The sequence below is a fragment of the Rhinolophus sinicus genome, linkage group LG04 (assembly GCF_036562045.2).
Source record: "Rhinolophus sinicus isolate RSC01 linkage group LG04, ASM3656204v1, whole genome shotgun sequence".
NCBI classification, from domain to species: Eukaryota; Metazoa; Chordata; class Mammalia; order Chiroptera; family Rhinolophidae; genus Rhinolophus; species Rhinolophus sinicus.
In genome coordinates, this window is record NC_133754.1 from 170,878,137 (window position 1) to 170,902,650 (window position 24,514).

Sequence of the window (24,514 nt, forward strand, 5' to 3'; positions counted from 1 at the left end):
ATTCCTGGAAGTGGAAGTAGCCCGTGCAAAGGCGTTTTGTGGCAGCACGGCTGCTCAGGGAACATCGAGCTGTCTCTGTGGCTGTGGGCCTGGGTATTTAAAAGAGAGACGTAGGTAGGGGCTTGAATAGCCGCTGAGATTTTTGACCTTTATCCTTCATGGCAGTGGTGCTCCACCTTGATTGCACACTGAAACCCTAATTCCCGGGGTGCACCCCAGACCTATTAAATCAGAATTTCTGGTGTTAGTACCCACGGTCCAGTGGTTTCTAGAACTCCCCAGTGCTTCCAGTGTGTAGCTAAGGGGAGAATCAGTGCTGCTAAAGAGCCAACAGAAGTGTTGAGCAAGGGAGTTCCTTGACTGGCTCTGCCTTTTAGCGTGATACCTCTGGTGGCCGCTTGGAAGCTAGTCCTTTAGAGAAAGGGATGCCGAGAGTGGAAAGAATGCGCATTTTGGGACTAGTTGGGAACATAGCTGATGCAAAAGAATCCTAGAACTAGAGTTTTTTGGGGGGAGGGGTTTCATTTTCAGAACCCGATACGGGTACGTTAGAGATGGCGCAAGAAGGTCAGAGGAGTATTTATAAACTGAAAAGGTCGAGTTAGGTCTTCTTTTGCTGCTATGCTGTGCAGGGTCCTACCCCTTAGGTTGCTTGGAGGAATCCTGATTCTTTGAACACACACTTTCCCTTGATCTGTAATTCTGTAACAGACGTGGGCACAGTCCCAGGTGACCAGAATCCCACATAGAACCCAGAAGGCCTCCCTCCTCTTACCTGCCTCTAAGGTCTCGTCTCTTCCTGGATGGAGTCACTTGTAGACTAGGGGTTGACTAGAAACCCCACAGTGGGACAAGAAATACCAGTAAGAAGAGAAGCGAGTTGACTTTGTGGTCACTAGGTCACAGAACTCTACCAGATTTGGAAAGTGACAAAAAGCAGCTGCAGCAGACGAAGAGAAACGGCCCCACCTTGAAACAGGTGAGAGTGTACGGAGGGCGTTCTGCGAGGGCTGTTTCCGTTTTCTGTTACTGTATAGCCACCCCAAAGCTGAAACCATAGTGGTTTGTTATTCCTCATGATGCTGTGGGTCGACTGGACAGTTTTTCTAATCTTGCTTGACGTCATTCATTCTTCTGGAGGCTGGGCTGGGGCTGTTGGCCAAATCGCCTTCGTTTTCTTCTGTGAGGCCTCTCTGTGTGGCCAATTTGGGCTTCTTAACAGCATAGTGCAAGCTCACGCCAGCACTTTCTTAAAGGATGGGCCTGGAACTGGAACAGTTACACTTCTGCCACATTTTATTGGTCAAAAAAATCAAGTCCAACCCAGGTTCAAGAGGACAGGAAATCACCTCCATCTCTTGATGGAAGGAACAGCACGTGCATACAGGAATGGGAGGAATTGTTGGCAGCCACCTTCAGAGGCACTGTACCCTTAGCTGAAGGCTGGGAATGGGGAAAAGTGGGTTCTGGCTTTATCTGCTCAGCATGGAAGGCAAAGAATGTTATACAAGCTTCTCTCTTCAGCCTCAGGAGGTGGGATTTTAGGTGTTAATTATTTCTACAAGCAAAGCATCATTTAGAAAAATCCTTTGTTTCCTAAAGGTTCAAGTTTCCTTACACTTATTCTCATGAATTTCAGGCTCCCACGGAGAGACCACAGGTGGGCAACGCTGAGAACTACCAGGATTACTTGCCCAGTAAGTAGAGTAAGTTACTAGCGTGGAGTAACTTTAGGAAGTGACTGAGGACAGGGAGAGCTGAACCTGTGTTGGTGGACCAGGATGGTTCACCTCCCTGGATGGCACAGCCCTCATCCCTTAGAAGGGTCCTAGAGACACCCCAGCCCTTCCTTTTCTGTCCTCCATTTGTCACAGTTAGTTGGGAGAAAAGCTACAGGTACAATTAGTGGCTGGATCTTCTTTTAGATCCTAAATTATCCGAGAGAGAACCCACTAACAACATCAGTACTCAGATGGAGGTTGTGTGGGAAGCCCAAGAGAGGACCCCAAAGGACCTTTCAGCCAGTACATCTAGAACAAGTTGGAACCCTGAGCTCAAACTACTGAGGATTCTTCAGACCACTGCTTATGAGGATGAGGACAACCAACCCTGTGGGACGCAGAGTAAAGAGTCTCCGGAGGCATAGGCAGAAGACCTCACTGGGACAGCCTTGTTCCACAGCAGGATGCTGAGAATCTTGAGGACAGCGACCTTGAACATGAGGGCTGAAAGGACTTCTGCTCCCTGGAGCCTTTACCAGGCCTGAGCTAGGGATTCTGTTTTCTTCACTCATCTCTACTTACCTCTAAAATAAGTGAGGGAGAAAAAGCCCTATCCCCTTTAAACTTAGATGTTTTTCACTTCCATTAGGGCCAGAATAATTTTGGTGATTAAACACATTTGTTGCTTAATCAAAAGACTCATTCTCTGTTTCTGGAAGGAGGGGAGAAATATTTCTTGGCATTGTTTTCTGGGTTACTTTTATCTCCTCTGTGAAGCTCTGAAAGGTTTCCAGTTGTAGAAAGATGAATTTGACCTGTGGGAACCCCTACTGTGTTCCTGGCTTTTCCTCTAATTCTCTGGAAATGGTTTTTTTTGAGGATGGCATCCACATCATTATCCAATAATATCCATGTGTTATGTGCATATGTGTTATGTGTAATATTCCTGTGTATGTGGCAAGGACTCGTATTAACCTGAAAGAGTCTGAAGCTCCAGTTTCTAAGTTACTGAATCTGCAGGAAAGTGTCACTGATGCTCATAAAGACTCAGAATTGCAGTCTCAGGATTGTTTGAACTGGGTTTTTGGAAGGATTTTTTGTTTGTTTCATGTTTCTAATCCTTAAACCTTTAAATATAGAAACACTTCAAAATTACATAAAAGTAAAGAGAACGATATAATGAAATTCTCATGTACTCAATAAAAGCCCTGGGCCCTGTACTCCAGGCTGGGGCAGGGGGAGTTGGGGCTCCAGTATTCTCAGCAGCTCTGCACCCAAGGTTGAGCTTCCTTCCCACAAGTGGGGGCTGGGTGGAAGAAGAGAGCCCCCACCTATAGGCGGTACTCGCAGGAACTTAGCCTCGGTGACAGGTAGTGGGGGACAAGATGAGAAATGATGACATCTGTCCCTCCTGGGAAGATAGCCCTCTGACTCGAAGCTGGGGGGAAGGAGCCCTGTGTTCTTAGGCTTCAGCAGCATGGAGTTGAGTTTCTGCCTCACTGAAGTTGGGGTGGGTGGAGGGAGGGCATGGGTCCAGGGTCATATCCCATAGACTCTTGCAGGTCTCACAGAGCTTTTGTAGGTTTTCTTGAACAAATGTTTCCTTATTTGCTGCATGCTCTTAGGGTCATTTCCAGAGACTTAAAAAATTAAAAAAAAATTTTCACCAGCTTCATTGGAGAGTGGTCATACTGTTATGCCAGAAGTGGAACTCTGGGCTGGGCCTAAGATCTTTTTATAAAGAGAAACTTATCCCTCATCAGTGATTTGGTTACCCTAAGTACAGTTCATACAAAGAAGGCAGACTAAATGTTCAACTCCTTTGTAACATTGTCTGAAAACAGACCAAATTAGAAAGCTCCAACTGCTGCCTACCCTTGCCTCCTCTTTCCCAAGCCAAATCAAAATTATATGACATCATTTGTGTTACTAGACTGAACTATACTTAGCTGAACCTTCATGGAGAGAAGAATCCAAAAGGCATTATGTGGACTTTTTCCCTGAAAATAATATTTCTCAAATGTATATTACATCGCAGAAGGACTTCTGTGGGATAATTTTAAAATTTACAGCTTTTTTCACTTCTCTTTCACCTATTCTTAGACCTGTCCACCCAAGCAAACCCGATTTGCAGTGGTCGGTAGTGGGGCTCAGGATGGGGCAGGGTTTGGCTTTCATTTGCTCATTTTGTTGAAGACTCAGAGAAGAGAAGAGAAGATCTATTTTATAACCAATTCAACAACTTTACTTCATAAAGCAATTCCCAGAAACTGGCACAATCTTTTAAGTCCTGAGTACAAAGCTACCTTTTGAAACATGACATATTTTGAGTGAGAAGATATTTGCCATATGAACACTGGCCTTTGCTGCTATTTTCAAAGGGAGGTAAAACATTTGTAGGCTGAAATTTATTTCATCTTCATCATACCAATCCCTCAAATTTGGATAATCACTAACAGAATTTAGGGAAATATAATCTACATACCACATTACAGTTTTCAAGGTGCTTTACACCCATTATTTTGGTTGGTTCTCTAACCAAATGTACAGATAAATGTGGATTGTCTCCATTTTATAGATTAGGAAACTGAGGCTCACAATGCAGGGTTGATGATAGTCCGTTTGAGGCCTTTGAGTGAGAAGAAAGGCACCATTTCTATCAACTGCTGAAAAATATTTCAGTGAATGTACAAATTTGTGGTGATTAAAATATGAGCAGTATCCCGAGAGGTGGTCCACTGTCCTCAGTCAGTGAAGGGTGTGGGTTTAGAACCTGGGTCCTTACTCTTCTCTCCCCTGTATTCTGATGCTTCTCTGAGTTCCTCTCTTTAATGCACAGTTGACATTCTTAATCAGAAAGGAAGGATGAGGCCTCACAGAAAAGAATTGACTGAGGGGGAGGAGCCCTCAGGAACCCTTTGCTTCAGCCTCCCAATCTTCTGAGAGAGGAGGAGACAGGTAAATGTTGCTAACTGTGATTTTCCCACCCTCTGGACCAAAGGAATCAGGAGAATTAAGGCCTAATAGCCAGGACGCCCCAGCCAGAATCACATGGAAATCCGTCAGTTTTACACACTTAAGCAGACAATAGGACAAGACTTAGCCTGTTGGAATATTGTCCTAGGAGCCTTATATTCCTGAGAAACTTGTCTCTGATTTCTTTTGTTTTTTTCTACTTTCTTTGTGAACCTTACTAGGGATAGGCCACTTCGTTTGGGTCACATGGTTTTCTGAGCGCACTTCACGATAACACTGGGCCCAGTTTGACCTGTGTCTAGAAGTGAGTCAATGAAAACATCTTCAGATCCCATGTCCACACCCTTCTTGCAGAGCCAGCCATCTTTTGTTTTGGTATTGGTCCTGATATCTGGGGTAACAGACTTTGTTCTTCATTGTTTTTTGGATTACACAAATCTCCCTGAGGTGGGAGGGAGTCAGGCTTTCATTCATGGTAGCAGTGACCCTTAAAAATCAGTTTATTCAAATGTGCCTAAAGGAATTGTTTGCTAAATTAAAGACAGAAATACCTCTGGCCTTTAAACGATTAGAGGCCCTTTGGAGTCCAGAGGAATCTGGAAAAGAAGTTCTAAATTTTCTCTTTCATTTACCAGAAGGTACCAGGGTGTGGAATTAATTTGCTCTCCTGTTTATACATTTATTTAACAAATATAGGGTACCTATTATATGTTAGAGAATCAACCCCTAGATTATCTTGTTAGAGAAAAGAGAAGTTCTGGAGAGACAGTGAGAGTTATTTCCAGGAATATATGTACCATGTTTCCCTGAAAATAAGACCTAGCCGGACAATCAAGCTCTAATGCGTCTTTTGGAGCAAAAATTAATATAAGACCCGGTCTTATTTTAATATAAGACCGGGTCTTATATAAGACTGGGTATAATATAATATAGTATAATATAATATAACATGATATATAATATAATAATATAATATAATACCATGTCTTATATTAATTTTTGCTCCAAAAACGCATTAGAGCTGATTGTCCGGCTAGGTCTTATTTTCGGGAAAACATGGTAGCTAGAAATTTTCCTGGATCAATCGGTAAAGTTGTTTGGGACCAGTAGATGGCGATATTACATTATGAAAATGGCATCCTTCAAAGACTGGAGGTCTGGTTATTTCTGAAGCCAATGTCTACACAGCCAGAGACTTTTTCTGTGAGTAAATGGAGAAAAATCCACACTTCACCATTTACATATGTGACCCAATTTAAATGCTCAAGGGGACTAGTAGCTCCTGGAAGGATGGGGCTGTGTCTATTGTTGTCATGGTTACAGCCCCGGATTATAGCCCTAGCATGTAGTAAGCACTCCATCCATTCTTGACGAATGAATTAGTCTTTGAACAGTTTAGACTGTCATTAGAGGAACCATTCAAGAGTGTGGAAAATTCTGGAACATGCTCAGAGGCCTAGGATTTAGGGAAGTTGGGAGCTACTGATGACCCTGAAGATCGTCAGTTGGGCAAAGACTTAGGGAAGCCGCAGTTGGGAAGGCAGAAACACCAAAAGCAATCTGAGGCTCTGGTACTGCTTTGTGTCTCCTAAATTTATCTCGATTAGATTTAACCTGTTTAAAAATACAGGGAGTGTGTAAACCAACAAATTCAGGTGTTTTTTTTTTTTTCTCTTGAGTCTATATTACTTCTAAGGATGGCTCTGTCTTGGAAGAGATCTCCAAAAATAATTTCCTCTACTTTTCTCTGCCTCTCATTCATTGGTACATTTGTTCATTCAATCACTTATTTGTTAATAATTCATTCCTTACACAAATGTTAATTGAGCGCCTATTATGTGCAAAGCATGGACTAGGCTGGGTGATTATCTCTGACCTTTTTCTCTCATGGCCCCTTTAAGTTGAATTAATCACAAAATCATATTAGCTATCATATCCAAATCCGTGCTCCTCTCTGTTCCTCCTGCCCCTACCCAAGTCCAGGCCTCCATCTTCTTTCCTCAAGGTTACGGCACCAACCCTGTTCTTTACAGCCACCATCCATTCTCCCAGCTTTCATATGCAAATATGATCCTGACACTCCTTTCCTCTAAAAACTCTCCCTTGCCCTCAGGGTCAAACCCAACCTCTTTTGCTTGTTTTACAAGGCTTGCAAGGAAGGGCTGTGACTTGGCTGGGCCATGCTTGTCTCTGCAGCCCGGAATCCCCCATTCCCACCTTGTTCTATGTGATCCAGCAATGATTTTTTTCTTTTGTTTCTTCTAATGAGCCCTGACCTCTCTTACCTTCAGATCTTCTTCCCTGTACTTTTCCTTCAACCTGTAAAATTATTTTCTTCTCCCCTCTGCCTAGTTATTATATTTTCTACTTATTTTTCAGGTGTCAGCTTACATGTTTCCTATTTGGGGAAGCTTTTTCTGACCACTGTCAGGGTGAGGCTCCCCTCTTTCAATTCTCCTCTTATAGTCTCTGTGGGGTTCACAGCTTTTTCATTGCCACCCTCTCCTGCCAGACTATAGTTCTGTGAGTGGCATCTGTCTTCACTGCATATCTTTCGCATCTAGTTGTATGCCTGGCACTTTGTAAATGCTGAATGAGCGAATGAATAAAAAGCATATGACATATTTCCTTTCTTTAGGGTACATGTAATGTAGCAGCGTGAGCTGAGTGGAGCAAAGAAGGAGGTATAGTAATGAGAAGAAGGAGGGGGCAATTCGAGTGCTACCATTTGAAACTGAGTTATGTTTTGGCAAGAGGAGACGTTTGTGGAGGTGACCTTTAGGTGGAGAGAAGTGACAGGTCGGAAAAGTTTGGGGGATTCACCAGGAGTGTAGTGTTCCTGCCTGGGAAGAGTGGATGGGAAGCTTGTGACTAGATGTTCAGGGCCTTGAATGCCAGGCTAGAAAGAGTGGACTCTGTTTGCTAGCCATTGACGGCTGTTGAATAGGGGAGTGATAGGACTAAATGAGTGCTCTAGGAAATGTTCATCTAATGGCCGTGAAACTTGAATTAGAGAGAGACCAGCAAGATCAGTTAGGAGGCGATCATAAAAGTCAAGATGAGAGGTGATCAAGGCCTGGATTATATAGGTGGCAATAAGAATGGAGACAAAGGGACATTGTACAGAGGAAAGATTAACAACTTGGAAACTGGAAAGAGGGAGAGGGAGGAGTCAAAGAATTTTCAGCTTGATTCAGTGAGGTTCTGTCATCAGAAATTGTGAAGTCAAAAGGAAGAACCAATTTAAAGAAAGATCAATGTTTGATGTAGTTGGAATCCCTCAACATGAAACCTTTACAACGGAGTTATTGCTATATATGCTTTTCACTTACGGAAACTCAATCAACGTGCAGGGCCAAAAAATGAGGCACAAGTGGGAGGAGTGACAGAGAGACTATAATGCAACTGGTGGGGGCTGTTCGACTTCTGCCACTCAGCGAAATTATGTCCTAGAGGGAGTGTGAGATGGGGAAGGCAAATTTACTGTTCCCCTTTCGATTTACAATACCAAGTGCATTTTTTGGGTGACTAATGGCTTATTTGAGGGTAATTTTTGGCTATTCACAATCTATGTCTTAGATGCTGATTTTAGATCTGCATTCCCTAGCAAGATTTTGCCTTTTTATGTGTGCCAAACACTAGGCTGGGTGGTAGGCAGCTACAAAGAAGACATATCTCAGTCACTGCACTAGAGTTGCCCACAGTCTAGATGGGGAGAAAGATAGGGAAGCAGACAATTAGAGCTACAGACTATGTGAGCAGTCAGAGGAGGGTGCTGAACGGAAGGAGCTTGTTGGTTAGTGAGTCAAAGCAGAGGTAGTCCTGGGCCCTGCGATTGGAGAGAGATCTAGAAGTTATCATCAGAACAGGTAAGAGTAGCAATAAGAGTGGATGAGATCTCAGAGGGGGAAAATATTTAGGAAGGAAGGGATGAAAGGGCACAACTAAGTAACATTTTCTAGGCGTAAGAGTCGTAAAATAGAGGAATTATTAGGGAAGTGGGAGGAAAATGAAAGCAAGGTGGGTGAGTACTGAGGAGAGGCACATGATTTTCATAATTAGGAAGTCAATGGTGACCGCTGAATGAACAGTTTCAGTAGAGTGATGGGCAAAAAAAGGAGTCCAAGAGTGATTGGTATGAACCTGGAAGCAAAGGGAGCACATGCCACTTCTCTCAGTTGCAGCTCCAGTAAAACCAACCTAGATATATCCCCTAGTTTCTGATGAAACGTCCCTGGAGAGTGTTTGGGATCTCTGGATGCCATGACCTCTGTTTTTGTATGGTCTGTCCACTGGAAGGGCACGTTGTCATCACATTATACTAATCCAGAAATTGGCTTTGCTCTACATAAGCCTTATATTCAAGCTTGAGTGCAATCCAGCTGAGCCACAGATCTCAGCTGTGGTTGTTGCATTTTATACTAAACACATCTATATTATTTTCTTCCATAAGTAGAATCCATATTCCCACATGACTGCAAACGCTAACTTGCTAATAGCTTCCCTGGAGTTTGCTTCTTGCAATTATCTCATCAGAATTTAGACAAAGCAATATATAGCAATTTATTCCAGGATGCAGGGAGTTCTAGGTGTTTTGTAGTCAAATGTTCCTTGTCTAGTTATATTGTTCTTTTAAAGAGATTTAAATAATAAGAAAAAACTCTTTTATATGTACCTACATAGTTACCATTTTTGGTGTTCTCCTCATTCCTTTGTATAGATCAAGACTTGCATATGGAATCATTTTCTTTCTGCCTGAAAGACTTAAACACTTCGTGTAGTGCTGGTTTGTTGAGGACGAATTCATCAACAACAAATGAATGATGAATTTACTCAGCTTTTGTAAGTCTAAGAAAGTATCTTTGGCTTTATTTTTGAAAGCTATTTTTGCTGGGTAAAGAATTCTAGGTTGGCAGTTTTTTCTCTCAGTATTTTAAAGATGTTGCTTTACTGTCTTTGGGTACATATTTCTGATGAGAAGTCCAATGTCTTTCTTATCTTTGTTCCCATGGCTGCTTTTAAGACTTCTTTTTTCTGGCCGCTTTTAAGATTTTCTCTTTATCACTGATTTTAAGCAATTTGATTGTGATGTGCTTTGATACAGGTTTCTTCATGTTTCTTCCGCTTGGGGTTCATTGAGCTTCTCGGATTTATGGGTTTATAATTTTCATCAAATTTGAGAAATTTTCACCCATTATGTCTTCAAATACATTTTCTGTCCTCTATTTCCTTTAGGGATTCCAATTATATATCTGTTAGGCTGCTGAAAGTTGTCCTGCAGCTCGGTTGTCTTTCTTTCTTTCTTGGGGGATGGGGGTGGGTCCTTTTTCTCTTTTTGTTTCATTTTGGATAGTTTCTATTGCTGTGTCTTCAAGTTCACTAATCTTTTTCTCTTTCCTGTAGTGTATAATCTGCTGTTAACCCCTATCTATCTATCTGTCTGTCTGTCTGTCTATCTATCTATCTATCTATCTATCTATCTATCTATCTATCTACCTACCTACCTATCTCAGACGTTATATTTTTCACCTTTAGATGTTCAATTTGGCCTTTTTATATATCTTCCATGTCTCTACTTAACATCCTCTTAAAATGCTTCTTGAACATACAGAATACAGTTGTAATAACTATTTTAATGTGTTGTCTACTAATTCTGTCGTCTGTGTCATTTCTGGATTGGTTTCTATTGATTTTTCTCCTCATTATAGCTCACATTTTCCTGCTTCTTTACATGCCTGGTAACTTTTTATTGGATACCAAACATTGTGAATTTTACCTTGTGGGTGTTGGATATTTTTGTATGCCTATAAATATTTTTGAGCTTGTTCTAGGATGCAGTTAATTTACTTATAAATGTTTTGGTCCTTTTGGGTCTTGCTTTTAAGCTTTTCTGGATGGAACCAGAGCATGATTTAGCCTAGGGCTAATTATTCCCCACAACTGAGGCAAAACCCTTCTGAGCCCCTACCCAATGCCCCATGAGTTAGGTCTTTCTACTCTGGCTTAAGAGAATAAGAATTATTCCTCATCATGTGGGAGCTTCAAAGATTGTTCCCTCTAATCCTTTTGGGTGGTTCTTTCCCCAGCCTCAGGGTTCTTTCCTTACACCCTTGAGCTTACCAGCACTCATCTGAAGATTTGAGGGAAACCCCTCTGCAGTTCCCTGAGCTCTTTCTTTATGCAGCTTTTTCCTCTCTGATACTCTGTCCTGTGAACTCTAGCTGCCTTGGCCTCCTGAACTTTTCAACTGAGGGAGTTGACCTGGGTACCCTCTCCTGTCCAGACAGCTCTCCAGGCAATAAGCTGGGGGCAGTCGTAGTGCTCTCCTTGCTGATTTTCTGTTTCTCAGGAATTATTGTCCTTTGTTGCTTGGTGTCCCACATCTTTTCATATATTGTCCAGTCTTTTCATTATTTCAGGTGAGAGGGAAAAGCCAGTTTCTGGATGGAATTCAGTTCTAAGACATTACTTCATCTTGGCAGGAGGCAGAAGTTTCTGTTATTCTTTAAGTTTGGAAAATGTTTTGTGGGCCTCTGGAGCCTTTGGCCAAGCCAATCCAACTTGCTTGTTATCAGGTAAGGAAAAGGGGTGCTTACTGAAGAGGCTAAAAGGGTTTCCAACATAAGTACAAGGACGCTGAACCATTCTAGAAGGGACAGGGGACTCTGCTTTTCTATTTTGGCTCTTGTCAAGTCTTTGGCTTTTATCTTTGAACTCAACTTACTCTTTCATATTCCTTTGGCAGTGAAGGTTTTCATCTCTTCTACTTTGAAATAACACCTCTCAGCTCACTTGAAATCTTAAAATTTTTACTTGATTCTCTTAGGTCACCAAAGGCTTCTACATCTGAGGCAAATGAAAGTTTCTCAGTGGTATTTACAGCAACCAGCATCTGCTTCTGTGGAGAACCACTACCCCAAGATACTGTGTTCTAACTTGAACATGAATTGCAGACGTACTTTTAAAAGGCAAATCCTGCATTTCAAGGGTGAATAAAATACCACTTAACAAAGCATTCCAGCTGGTTAAATTTAGGACAAAAAAGAAAAAAAAAACTGACCCAAGAATCCCAATATTCTCTGGCTTTGAGCCCAGGGTATTTTTCCTTTTAGAGTGAATTTGGTACATTTTCATTCATGTGGAGCTGTTGCCTCCCAGCATTTTATTCTGGGATGGAAGGTCAACAGTGATTGCCTTGTTGCTAAATCCAATGGACACTTCTCAGTTGTTAACTTACTTGACCTCTCCAATGGTATTTGACATCGTTGACTATAATCTCCCTCTTAGTACACTCTGACTTTTCTTCTCCCTTTCTAGCCTTTCTTCCTCTGCCTGTCTTTTCCGTTAGTATTCTTGGCTCTCTTGTGAGTCTTCTTCTCACATTAAACATTCTCCTTGGGCTCTCTTATTAATGGCCATGGCTTGACTGGGAATTCCTAAATCTGAATTTGTAGCCTAAGTATTTTTCCTGAACCACTGTCCAGCATATTCAACAGTTCACTTGACATTTTCACGTGGACAGCACATAGGTAACTCAACCTTAGCAGGCTCATAGTTGAGCTCATCAAGTCTCCCCTCAGTTCAGCCCTTCCATTTCTGTAAAGGGCACTTCTAGACATTCAATTTCTCAATCCAGGATTCCTTGCATTTTATCTTCCAATCAATCACCAAGTCCTGTCGATTGTACCTCTTTCCATCCCTACTGCTACTACATTAGTTTGGCCACTATCATCTTTTATCTGAATTACAAGAAAAGCCTTCACCTAACAACACTTTCTGATTCCAACCTTCATGCAACCCTTCCTCCATCCCAATCCATGTTTTCAGACTTTAGCCAGAGTGATCTTTCTAAAACATAAATTAAAACCTTTTGGCATCTTGCTTAAAATCTTCCGATGACTGCCCTGTGCTCTTAGGATTAAGCCTGAGCTCCTTTCAATAATATATGAAGCCCTGTATGATGTTTACCTTCTTGCATATTACTTCCTCCTTCATACTCTAAGTTCCCTGCCACGTTTCCCATTGTTCAGTTCCGCAAGCGTACAATGCTTTTCTCATATTCTGACCTTTGCATGTTTTGTTCTTTATGCCTCTGTAACCCTTCCTTTACCTCCTTTGCTTGGCTAAATCATCCTTCAGGTCACTTTCTCTGAGAAGTCTTCTCTGACTTCTTTATCATCTCAGTCTGCCCATCTCCCCAGTCTAAGTGAGATGTTAATCTGTTTGTGCAGGATGCCATGTTTCCTTTGTTGTAACACTCATCCAGTGTCTCACTAGATTGCAAGCTCCATCTTGCTCACTTCTATATCCCCAGTGCTCAGTGGAAGGTTCAGCACAGCACAGGGGCTTAGCTTAGCAGAAATTTGTGGAATTGAGTTTTAATGTGTCAGTAACCACGGAGGGCTCAGTCCTATTAGTTTGCCCCCAGCTATTCTGAGCAGGAGGGTTGATGTGAAAGATGACATTCTATAGTGGTTTTTTGGCTAGATTCTTATTTCTCCACAGTTTATTTATTACTTTAGCAACTTGATTTATTTAACAACTTTGAACCTTAGTCACCTCATCTATAAATACAAATGCTTGAATTTCCTGAAGGCAAATGGTGGGACCAGATTTTTTCTTTCTTTGGTTACTAGTCTTTTATGCATTAGTCATTTATTTTCCTCTCTTGTGCAATGATTATTCATGTTTTTTGGTACATTCATATTTTTCTTACTTGATTTGTAAGATTTCTTTGTATATATTGGCCATATATTTAAAAAGTACTTTAAATTCATTTTTTTAATTTAAAAAAACCTTAACTTTTTATGGCCATAGAAAAGCTTTTAATTTTTTTGACTTTTTTCAATCATTTAAAAATATGAAATCCATTCTTAGCTCACTTGCAGCACAAAAATAGGTAGTAGGCCAGATTTGGCTTGTAGGCATATTTTGCCAACCCTTGCACTAATAGGTTCATTAAATTTGAACCACCTTTGCAATCCTGGAATGAATACTACTTGATTGTAAATATACTGCTGGTTTTAATATGCTAATGTTTAGGATTTTAGTGTTTATATTCATAAGTCAGATTGTTCTAGCAGAGATTTCAATCTCGTTATAGCGCAGAAATTTATTTTATTTGGCCTACATAATATTTTAAAATTTCTGACTGAATAGCCAATATTAAAAATTTGGGAGATATTAAATTAAAAATTATATGTTTCTGGCTTTTCCTTAAAAACAGGAATGTGTCAAAACTGGGAGAATGTGAGCCCAGTTTGGTCATAATTTTAATAGATCTTCTCAATGTATATTTTCTATTTCATTAATTTCTACTCTTATTTTTATCTTTGACCTTTGGTCTGTAGTTTTCTGTTGCTAACCTTGTCTGATTGTTGTCTTTGCCTAGGCTTGTACCTAGCACTGAAAAGTCTTTCAGTTTTTTTTCTAGTGCTGAAACAGTTTAAATGACATTGGCATTCTGTGTTTCTTGAAGGTCTTATAGAATTGGCCTCTAAAACTATCTGGGTCTTCTATAATTTTGTCAGGGGGAATTTTGATTTCCTTGTCTATTTTATCTATGGTTAGTGAGCTATTAAAAATTTCAAACTCTTGTATCAATTTTAGTAATTAATGCTTTCTAGAAAATCATCCATTTTCTCCTCAGATTTTCAAATTTATAAATAAGGTTGCAATGGTTTCCTCTTATAATAGAAAGAATTACCTTTGTATTTTGGGTATCTTTCTCTTTCCTAAACCTGTTTACTTATAGTTTTCTTTGTTTTGCCAGAGTTCTGTTTTATTTATTTATTTATTTATTTATTTATTTATTTATTTAAAGAACAAGGCTTTGGTTTTATTGTTGAAGCCTATTGTAAAACAAAATAAATTTAAATGTTAACTATATTATTTCCTCTTTTTAAAAAACACACAACACTTTTATTTATTTAAGTGTGTTTTTCCAGGACCCATTAACTCCAAGTCAAGTAGTTGTTTCAATCTAATAGTGGAGGGTGCAGCTCACACTGGCCCATGTGGGGATCGAAACAGCAACCTTGTTGTTAAGAGCACGGCGCTCTAACCAACTGCACTAACTGGCCGCCCCTATATTATTTCCTTTTAAGATTTTCATCTTAATTAGCTTTTTCCTCCTTTGTTTGAAATGAATCTTTAAAAACTTTTGAAAATCTTTCTTATATTCTAAATAAAATCATTTTTCTCCCTGAACTTTCTATTCTATTCCAGTGATCTGTTTGTCTTCTTTCTGGTACTACATTATTATAATATTATTTACAGTTGGTAGTCCTCGTCCCCTTTATTATTATTTTTCAATAATTATTTGGCTATTGGGCCAGATGATATCTAAAGGAACTACGATTCTTTAATAGCTAGGTGAAAATGCATCCAAATAAATCCATTTAGTCCCTTCCCTCCAAACCCAGGTAGTCCTTATTCTTCTAGATACAGAGTCAGTCTTAAAAAATGCCTACAATCGATCTTTGTATCTGAATGTGGTATATGTATGTAGTGTATTTAAGTGGTTTTTTTTGTGTGTGTCTGTGTGGTGTGTGTTTATGTGCTTGTATCTAGGATGCATGTATAGTGTGTGGGGTTTGTATATATGTATGATGTATGTAATATGTTTATGTGTGTGTATGTACTAGTATATGGTATATTTGTGTATGTGGAGCGTTAGTGTTTATACATGGGAAGTGTTATGGTATGTATGTGTGTGTAGTGTGTGGGGTGTGTGTGAGGTGTAAGAGAGCTACTGAGGCCAATGGCCAGGGGATGCTGGAGTGCTCAGGGCATGTCAGAAAGCTGGGCTTGGTCCTCAAACTCCCCTGCCTTCTTGGGGAAAGCAGGGCCATAACCACAACACCTTCTGGATGTCCCCTGTGGACAGTAGAATGGATTAGTAGGACCAGTCTCTCCTATAATGGTACTGCCCAGGCTCCCACTCACTCTGTCCTCCTTTACTTGAGAAAAGAGTGACCTGCTCCTTTAAGAGAAGGAAGTTTCCAGTGCTCTACTAAGTCAGGGGCCTTATGGTTGGTGGTAAAGGTGGTGGAGGTGGTGCCACTACAGGAGTCGGATCAGGATCAGAGTGGCATTAGGGTCTCCCAACTAAATAGGTTAGCTGCCGAATAGGGCAGGAGCTGGGAGGGAACTTACAAGGCAGTGGCACTTTTGTCCTGAGTGGGGTGAAGTGGGACTTTTTGTCCTGAGTGAGCTGAAGTGTGGTCCTCAGTTTTTTACCCCAGACCACATCCAGATAGCGCAACTCTGCCCAGCTCTCCTGCTGGGCCCCACCCTCGTGAGGGTGCATTTGGCAGGTTGCTCTCAGCTTCCTGAGTCCAAGGTGATTTTCCTTAGTATGGGAAATTTTCTCTAGTATCCCCTAGAGAGCAGAGCAAGGCCTCTGGCAGAGCTGTGAAGGGGCCACTATCCTCTTGGGCACATCACTCTCCCCTTCCCTGTGGACCTCCTAATTCCTCCGGGGAGAGAACATCCCTCTCAGGGGGCATCCTCAGGCCGTGCCTACCCATGCTCCCATCTTGCTCCTGCAGGTCTTACAGCACCCCCAGCCTCAGTGTCCTGTCTGTACCCTGTGGCTGGAGGCTGAGATGACCCATTTTCCCTGGATAGATGGAGTGGCAGGGCCAGGATACCTCCCTCGCCAGAAAGGATGCCTGGACTCAAACTTCCCCAGCTAGGAAGATGATCAGGCACACTCAAGTCCAGGGTGCAGGTAAGTCCATCTGCTGCCAGGTTGGGGCCAGGGAGGTAAGCTTGTCCCCTGCTAAGGGCAGTGCTCATGGTGTGGGGGCTGGGGGAAAACAGAGCAGGGCCTCCCAAAGTGTCAGGATTCAAACAATCCACCTACCTTTTATGTGACTCATTTGCACTTGACCAGTAGTTTGCTGACTTCAGGGCACCTTCTCTAGTTTCAGCTCCCTGCTGGTGGCCCGCTGGCCCTGTGGGATCTAGTTTTCTTACCTGCCTCAAGAAGGCAGGTCTGCTACTTCCACTTGCTATTGGCAATGGGGCAGGTCTGGACGCCAAGGAGGAACAGAAGGAGGATAGCCTTTGGGGCAGACAGGGCTGTGTTCAGATTTCAGCTCTCCCAACCTTAGCTAAGTTACCTACTCTGCCTGCCTGAGGTTCAGATTTATCCCTGGTAAATTGGGGCTAATGCTTTCTAGGGTTACTGTGAATATTTAATGAGATGATGTGTGTAAATTTCCCAGCTCAGCCCCTTTCACTTGGTACTCAATACATATAACTTTTCTCCCCACTGTCTCTAGTGCATCCCCCAACTCTGTCTTGAGTGGATCACTGAGTCACAAATATCCATTTGGCAACTTCAGACATTTCCCATTTTTAGACTTACATAAGACCAGCAACTTTCCCTCCCACAGCGGCACCAGTCAGAGATTTGCAGAGCAGATGTCTTGGTGTGAATCTGCTCCCAGGAGGCGTCCCATGAAGGTTTGCCGACAAAGCAGCTCAGGGGCTGACCTTCCTTCCAGCACTCCTCCTCGCACCAGACTCTGGAGACTGAAAGCATCTACCTCCTCTGCATAGTGTACTTTTCAGTCCCCTCATATGCTGGGGGCCTGTCCTGCCCCATGGCACCAGGCTGCAAATGGGGGTCTGTGAGGCTGGCTGGAGCACACTGCTGTGGTCTGGACTTATGCCAGCTTCTCTCATCCAAGAGGGGGCCCACGAGGGAGATAGAGAGGGCAGGGTTTGGGAAGGGGCTGCAGCCTGGTGGGTGGGTGCGTCCGTGTGGAGAACACTTTTCCAAAGCCCCTGGGCCAGGAGGGTGCTCCTTTGCTTTTGCTCCGGTCCGGTGATTACAGGTCTGAGCTTCAAAGCATGTTACAAACCGGGCTAATTGCTAGCCTGGGAGAACTGGAGGAGCAGGCCAAGCGCGCCTGAATGGGCAGCCCAGGGACTGCGGGCCTGTCGTTGGGATGGCACTTCCAGCCTGGAGCGGTCCTGGAGCCAGGAGACCTGGTGTGGCCGCCGGGTCCTGCGCGCTCTTGGGGAGGACTGCGGTCCTAGCCGCGGTGGCTGCCCTCGCAGTTGGGGCGCCAGCGCCATTCCGCCTCTGGCCGGCGTCTGCTCTGTCAGGTGGAAACCTTCCCATTCAAACCAGCGCGGGCCAATCAGGGCCTGGCGCGCCCGCCTGTTCAAACGCGCGATTCAGCCGGGCCTCCGGCTCCCGCCTGGGAGACCGGTGCGGGGCGGGTGAACCTGCTGCCTCGGTTACTGTGGAGCAACACAGACGCTTCGGGTTACAGACTCACCCTCCCGGCCCGGAGCGGGCGGCCATGGAGCACTCCCTGCACCGCGTCTCCCTCGGGAGCCGGCGTGCCCACCCGGGCTTGTCCTTCTACCTCACCACCTTTGGTAAGTGCCCTCTGCGGCCCGCTGCCAGGACTGCTGCACCCTGCTCTCAGCGCCCAGAAAGGGCGCCCCCATGGTGATAGATGAGGCTGGGAGCAGATGAGCCTTCTGTTTGGGGGCACCTTCTCTGGCCCCTTCCTCCTGTGGTTGCCCAGGTGGGGCTCAGGACACAGGCTCAGACCGTGCAAGCTGCTGGGCACCACCTGCTCCCTGGCCACTGGTGCCAAGTGCAGTTGGTTCTGCCTCACTGGGCTGGAATAATCACGCCCCAGTTAATCTTTCAGACCCGGTTTGTCACCGCTGAGTTTTCCATTAGCAAGCAGCTCAGGGTTAAATCAAGGTCTTGTTGCTATGTCTCAACCTCTCCTCAGTTCTCTTTCCTTTGGTGCAGGGACAGGGCAGGTGCCAGGTTAGCCCAAGTGGCCTTGTTTCCTTGTGGGCTAACCTTGGAAGCAGTGTGACTGCTCCAGTGGACATCTGACCTATAAGAGAGATGGGAGAATTCTCTTCTCCAGGAGTGACCAGGCTCTCAGGAGGGTCACAGGGCTGCTCTGGGGACTTGAAAGGAATGGGCAGTGGGTTCCTGCTTGCAAGCTCCTAGGTAGCAGGACTGAGTTCCCCGAAATAACAGCTGGGTAGCAGCTACCCCAAGGCTCTAGGCAAACCCAGCCTTCCAAGTAGCCATAGTAAAGCTAATAGCCAGGTCCTAGAATACAGCCCTTTACAGTTCTCCATTCCTTTCCTCACTGGTTCTGCAAAACCTTGTGGAGAGGGGGTTATGTTTCCTCTGTGAAGACTTGAGATCCAGAGAGACGAAGGCCTCCCAGTGAGCTAGTGACGGGAGTTGGTACCTGAGCTCAAGCCTCTGAGACGACCTGTCTGGCACATTTGTTTTGAACTTGTATACAATTTTCTTTATAAAGGTTGGGGAAGTTACTGCAACATAACTGGACTTCGCCCAGATTTCAAAGACAGAGCACGTGGGGAGTTAGGCCCTTGCTAGGGTCCGGGTCCCTATTCTCAGGCTACCTCTGTTGACGTACTTGGCTCTTCACAACCTGCCTTTTCCTCTAGTGGCACAGGAAGTGATGGGAAAGCAGTGGCTTGGCTCCTAGAAGTGGCTGTGGTCTGGCATCCTGGAATTTACTGGTCCAGTTGGTGGAGGATAATAATGAGAGTAATTGACTAGCTACCACTATTGAGATCTTACTGTGTGTCGTGCCTTGTGCCACGTGCTTATCTACATTATCTCATATAATCCTTCCAACCCTCAGAGGCAATTCCTGTGAACCCCCCCGGGATTTGGGACTGTACTAGACAAAGGAGGTGTCTGGGATGATCTGAGTTGGTGGGGCTGGAGTGGTCAGAATGAGTGTCGGGAGCTGGAGACCCTGCTACCTTAGCTGTTTCCTGATTCAAATGTAAAACTACGTTTCACTGTTTTCTCCTCTTTATTCTCATGGTGAGATGTATTCATTGTTGAAAACTTAGTGACAAGAAAAAAGTAAGAATCACCTGTAATCTGAAATCTGATTCCCCAGAAAAGACCATTGTTAACATTTTTTGGTTTATATCCTCAGACTTCTCTCTCTCTCTCTCTCTCCTAATTTAAACAAAATTCAGATCATATTGTACGTACAGTTTTGTAACCCGCTTCTTTTCCTTACTGGTATGAGGTGACTGTTTCCTTGCACCAGTCCACATTTCTTCTGTTGAATGAATCTCCCTGCCAGATCTGGGAAACTGAGGCGTGTCCAGTGCAGCAGGGAATGGATGCCCTGCCCAGCCATGGCCTCAGGGCTGGGTCGGATGGGTAGCAGGGAAGGTGCTTGCTTGAACCAGTCAGTGCCTGACCTGAGTGTGCAGCGGGCGGCAGGAACCTGGTGGGGTAGAGAGACTCCTGCTCTAACGTCTCCTCCTGCTCTAATGTGTGCAGTCTCCTCTCAGTGTCCCCGAGGACACTGGTGGGCACTGGAAAAGTTCTCGCCTGTTTCCTTCATTAACTGTTTTCTTGACAAATGCCACCCCTCTTCCAGTCTGGTGACTTTTCTTCATACAGGGAGGGATCTTTGCCTGTCTGCTCATGAGTGAAGATTCATATCAGTGGTTACCAGCCTGGCCGATTATCAAAAGCACCTGGGGAGCCTGTTAAAAACAGATTTCTAGGATCTTCTCCCAGAGATCATGTTTTAATAGGTCTGGGGCGGAGTCTGAGAATCTAATTTTAAGAAGCCACGGAAGTATTTCAGCGATTCAGGCAGGTTTGGAAGCTATAGAGTCAGTTTTGGAAGCTATAGATTCAGAGTCAGTTTTGTTAGCCATGGACTAAGTTTTCCTCCGTTCCCTGGCCTTTCCCCAGCATGGCAGGTGCCTGGCCTTCAGCATGGTCCCTATTCTCAGGCTACCTCTGTTAGAGGTACCTCTTTGCCCTGGTAGAACCAGATGAAGGTGCTGCCTAGCTGGTAGTTTCCTGAGCACAAACATTTAAAACGTTTTTTTATTTAATTAATATTATTTTTACTTTGTTTCAATTACAGTTGACAATATTATATTAGTTTCAGGTGTACAGTAGAGTGGTTAGACATTTATACAGTTTACGAAGTGATCCCTGATAAGTCTAGTACCCACCTGGCACCATACTTATGTACTGGAATCTTCTTGACTGTATTCCCTATGCTGCAGTTTATTTACATCCTCATGACTGTTTTGTAAGTGCCAATTTGTACTTCTTAATCTGTTCATCTTTTTTACCCAGCCCCGTCTGGCAACCATCAGTTTGTTCTCTGTATCTATGAGTTTGTTCCTGTTTTGATTGTTCATTTATTTTGTGTTTTAGATTCCACATATAAGTGAAATCATATGGTATTTGTCTTTCTCTGTCTGACTCATTTCACTTATCATGATACTTTCTAGGTCCATCTGTGTTTCTGCAAATGGTAAGATTCCATTCTTTTTTATGGCTGAGTAATATTCCATTGTAGATATGTACCACCTCTTCTTTGTCCAATCGTCTATTGATGGACACTTAGCTTGCTTCCGTATCTTGGCTATTATGTATGAAATGTCCTTTTTTGTCTCGTTATAGCTTTTGTTTTAAAGTCTATTTTGTCTGATACAAGTATTGCTGAATACAAACATTTAAAGGGGAGCTAAATTTCCAGGATCTCTGAAACTATAGAGACAAAATTATTTTGACCAGAATCGCTTTCAGGGAGAGTACTATACAGTATGAGTTGTGTTTTATGTGTTATGTGTGTGTGCACACATGAGCACAACCCCTTGCTCCCCAATAAGGGGCATGTTCAAGTAACAGATAGCTGTGGACATTGGATGATACAACCCCACTCTTTTTAGAATTGTTATTCCCAAATGAACCTGCAAGGTGAAAGCCGTGGGGAACATCTCTGTGTGTAGGCTCTAGAGGAGTGTCTGGGATCTTTGGTTTGCCAGAGGGAAGTCAGGAAGATGAAGGCAGTGTAGACTAAAGAATGACATCCACTTGCTGGGCACTTTCTGTTTTTCTGTGGCTGTACACTGGGGTCCTTTCCCACTCTTTTCTGTGCCTCTCATTAGAGGCCACAGAGAGTTTTTAAAAAATCCATTTTGTGTAGTGAGAATGTGGCTTGGGAACAGATGCCAGCCACCTGCTTGGTGTATGGGGCAATGGGAAGGCAAATCCTGAACTGGATGCCCCTGCCCACTGCCCCTGGCTCACTTGCTGCTCTGAGTCTGAGACACCCCCTAGGCTTGGCTGGGACACCCATCCAACTGTCTTTCAGGAGCTCATTTACTGGTCAGAGCGCTGAGCAATTACTGCCTTTCTGTACTTTGGAGTCCATCTGCTTGGGAGCGTTCAGAAATTCTCAGTTTCTGGCCTAGTGATAGCCCTTTGTTCACTTTTCTAATTCTGCTCTATATAGTCTTTTTGAAATCCTTTTTATTATGAAATATAACATGTATACAGAAAAGCATCCCCCCAAATAATGTGCAGTTCAGTTATTTATCACAAAGTGTAACTTTCGCTTGGGTCAAAAGTAGAGCATTGCCAGTATTCAGAAGCCTCATATTTGAAGATACATAGCTTTTTTTTTTCTTTTTATCATTCAGTTCAAAATATTTTCCAGTTTTTAGTCATTTCTTCTTGTATCCATGGGATATTTAGACGTATATTTCTTAATTTCCAAATATTGGGCATTTCCAGGTACTAGTTTTATTCTTTATCTTACGTTTTGCTCAGAATACATGCTCTGCATCCTGTTGGTCCTTTGATGGCTCAGCACACAGTTTTTATAAATGTTCCGTGTGTACTTGGAAAGATCTGCAGTGGTTGGGGGTAGTGTTCTTTGTATATATCAGGTTTAGGTCAAGTTTGCTAATTATGCTGTTCAGAAGCACCCCACTTCTGAGTCTATATTCTTGCTGATTTTTTCCCCCATTTGTTCTGTTATCCAGAGAGGTATGTTAAAATTCTTATTATGATTGTAAATTTGTCTATTTCTCATTATAATTCTGTCAGTTCTTTATATATTTTGAAGCAATATTAAAAGCACACAAATTTAGAATTATTACTTTTTTGGTGAATTGAGACTTTTATTATAATGAAGTCTTCTTTTATTATTATGAAGTCTTTTTTTATTGTTATGAAGTCTTCTATTTTATTTTAGTGGAGATTAATTCTACTTATACTGACGTTAACATAGCTACGTAGCCTTCTTTCGGTTAATAACTGCCTGGCATAACTTTTCTCAACCTATTTCTTTCAATCTTTCTGTTTCTTTCCGTTTTCAGTGTGCTATGCCTATTACAAATGGTAGGCACAGAGTTGTTCTTTTTCTTTTTAATTCAGGCCTAGGATGATATCTTCCTTCACAAAGATCTTTATTTGCTTCTGCTAGGTGCTTGAGGTCACTAGCAAGCTGGGATAATATTAATTAAATGTTAGAGATTGAGATTGTTTGAAGTTGAGCTACAGTCCCCGAGGAACTGTGTCTGATCACGGTTCACTCTGTTTTTAAGGATCAACCCTTTAGAGTTCTACCCCAAAAGGTAGGGGCTCAGAAGGACCCCACTTCTGGGTAGCCCTAATCTCCATCTCCTGTTCCTCTAGCCCTGAGAGGCAGAGAGAAACTGCTCAGCCTCTCAGCCTTTCAGTCACCTCTCTGGAACTTGAAAACACCCCCAGGAGAAAATTAGCCCAGGAAAACATTAAACTTAATTCCGCAGACCTGCATTCCCCCAGATCCTGCTTTATAATTCCTCTCTATCTTGTTACATCTCCAAGAAGCTGCTTTTAAATATTTTGTCTAGCATTGCTAGATTTCCTCAGTGAGTCTGTCATTCCAGAAATAAAAGTTCCCTACATATGTTTCCTAATTCTTCTGAGTTTTTTTCTTCCTTCCCTCCCTCCCTCATTCAGTGGGGGTGCCTTCTCTTTGCCAGGTGCTACACTGGGAACTAAAACTTAGTTTTGAGAGCTGAAACTTTGCAACCGCCCTCTGAGAACTGTGTTGTTATTATTCTTTCCATGGTGCTGATGAAGAAACTGAAGATGTGGTGATAAAGGATCGTCAGTGGGAGAACCAGGATCCAAAGCAAGTCTGACTGAGTCCCCAAGCCACTCTTTGCTCAGAGTTCTATGCTTCCTCTCTTGTGTTTCCAATAGTAATCTTGTCCTTCTGGAAAACTTTATTTGACAGTGAAAAAAATAACATAGATATAAAACATATTGAAAATACATTATTGATTCCATTGTGTGTGTGTGTGTGTGTCTTAAAGCTACACACAAGTGCTTAACAGACCTTCATCATTATAAAATAACCTATTTAACTATGGAGAAAAAGTCTATGATATGAAATAGATAAGGATGCTGAGTAACTTAAAATATGGGGGAAAACTCATAATTTGGAGTTAAAATTATATGACTTTATATATGACTTAAAAATCATTACAATAAAATCTGAAGGAAATCATGAAAGGCAGAGTAATAGGAATTTTTATATATTATAGTATTGTACACAAATGTATGTAAAAGAAAACTGCTCTGCAGGTGAAGCATTTTCATGAATGTGCTGGGCTGCCCTTGGGTTAATGAGGGACAATTCCAGATTTTGCAGTTTAGCAGTAAATAGTATGGTTTGCATCTATCAAAAGTCTGTTAAAAAAAAAAAAAGAGTCTGTATTAAGAAACCCGAGGTTCTCAAAAACAGGAGGTCTTCTGTTTCCTTAGTCATAAAACTGATTTATCTTAAAATTGCATTTTCTTAACAATTTTAAAATTGCTTCAGAATTGATCAGTTTGATGTCATCCAACTGTGGAGGCAGTATGGCTTTGTATTAGTTACATATTGCTTCATAACAAATTATCCCAAGCTCTGTTGGCTTAAGAAAACACACATTTATCATCTCACTGTTTCTGTGAG

At 42.6% G+C, this 24,514-nt stretch overlaps 2 protein-coding genes across 9 annotated transcripts in view; both read left to right on the forward strand.

Annotated features, from left to right (window-relative positions):
- Positions 1-16,342, forward strand: part of LG04H9orf43 (linkage group 04 C9orf43 homolog) — a 29,601-nt gene extending 13,259 nt beyond the window's left edge. For 4 of the 6 annotated variants that reach the window (XM_019754596.2, XM_019754595.2, XM_074330868.1 and 1 more), the window contains 3 exons: positions 900-979; positions 1,640-1,697; positions 1,926-2,411. In XM_019754596.2, coding sequence (XP_019610155.2) covers positions 900-979; positions 1,640-1,697; positions 1,926-2,146 — 359 coding nt within the window. In that variant the 3' untranslated portion in view covers positions 2,147-2,411. Of the gene's footprint in view, positions 1-899; positions 980-1,639; positions 1,698-1,925; positions 2,412-16,249 lie in introns of those variants that run through there. The other 2 variants (XM_019754599.2, XM_019754600.2) reach the window with 2 other exon arrangements.
- Positions 16,314-24,514, forward strand: part of RGS3 (regulator of G protein signaling 3) — a 112,214-nt gene continuing 104,013 nt past the window's right edge. The window contains exon 1 of one of the 3 annotated variants that reach the window (XM_074330858.1): positions 16,314-16,431. In XM_074330858.1, coding sequence (XP_074186959.1) covers positions 16,329-16,431 — 103 coding nt within the window. In that variant the 5' untranslated portion in view covers positions 16,314-16,328. Of the gene's footprint in view, positions 16,432-17,083; positions 18,099-24,514 lie in introns of those variants that run through there. The other 2 variants (XM_074330860.1, XM_074330857.1) reach the window with 2 other exon arrangements.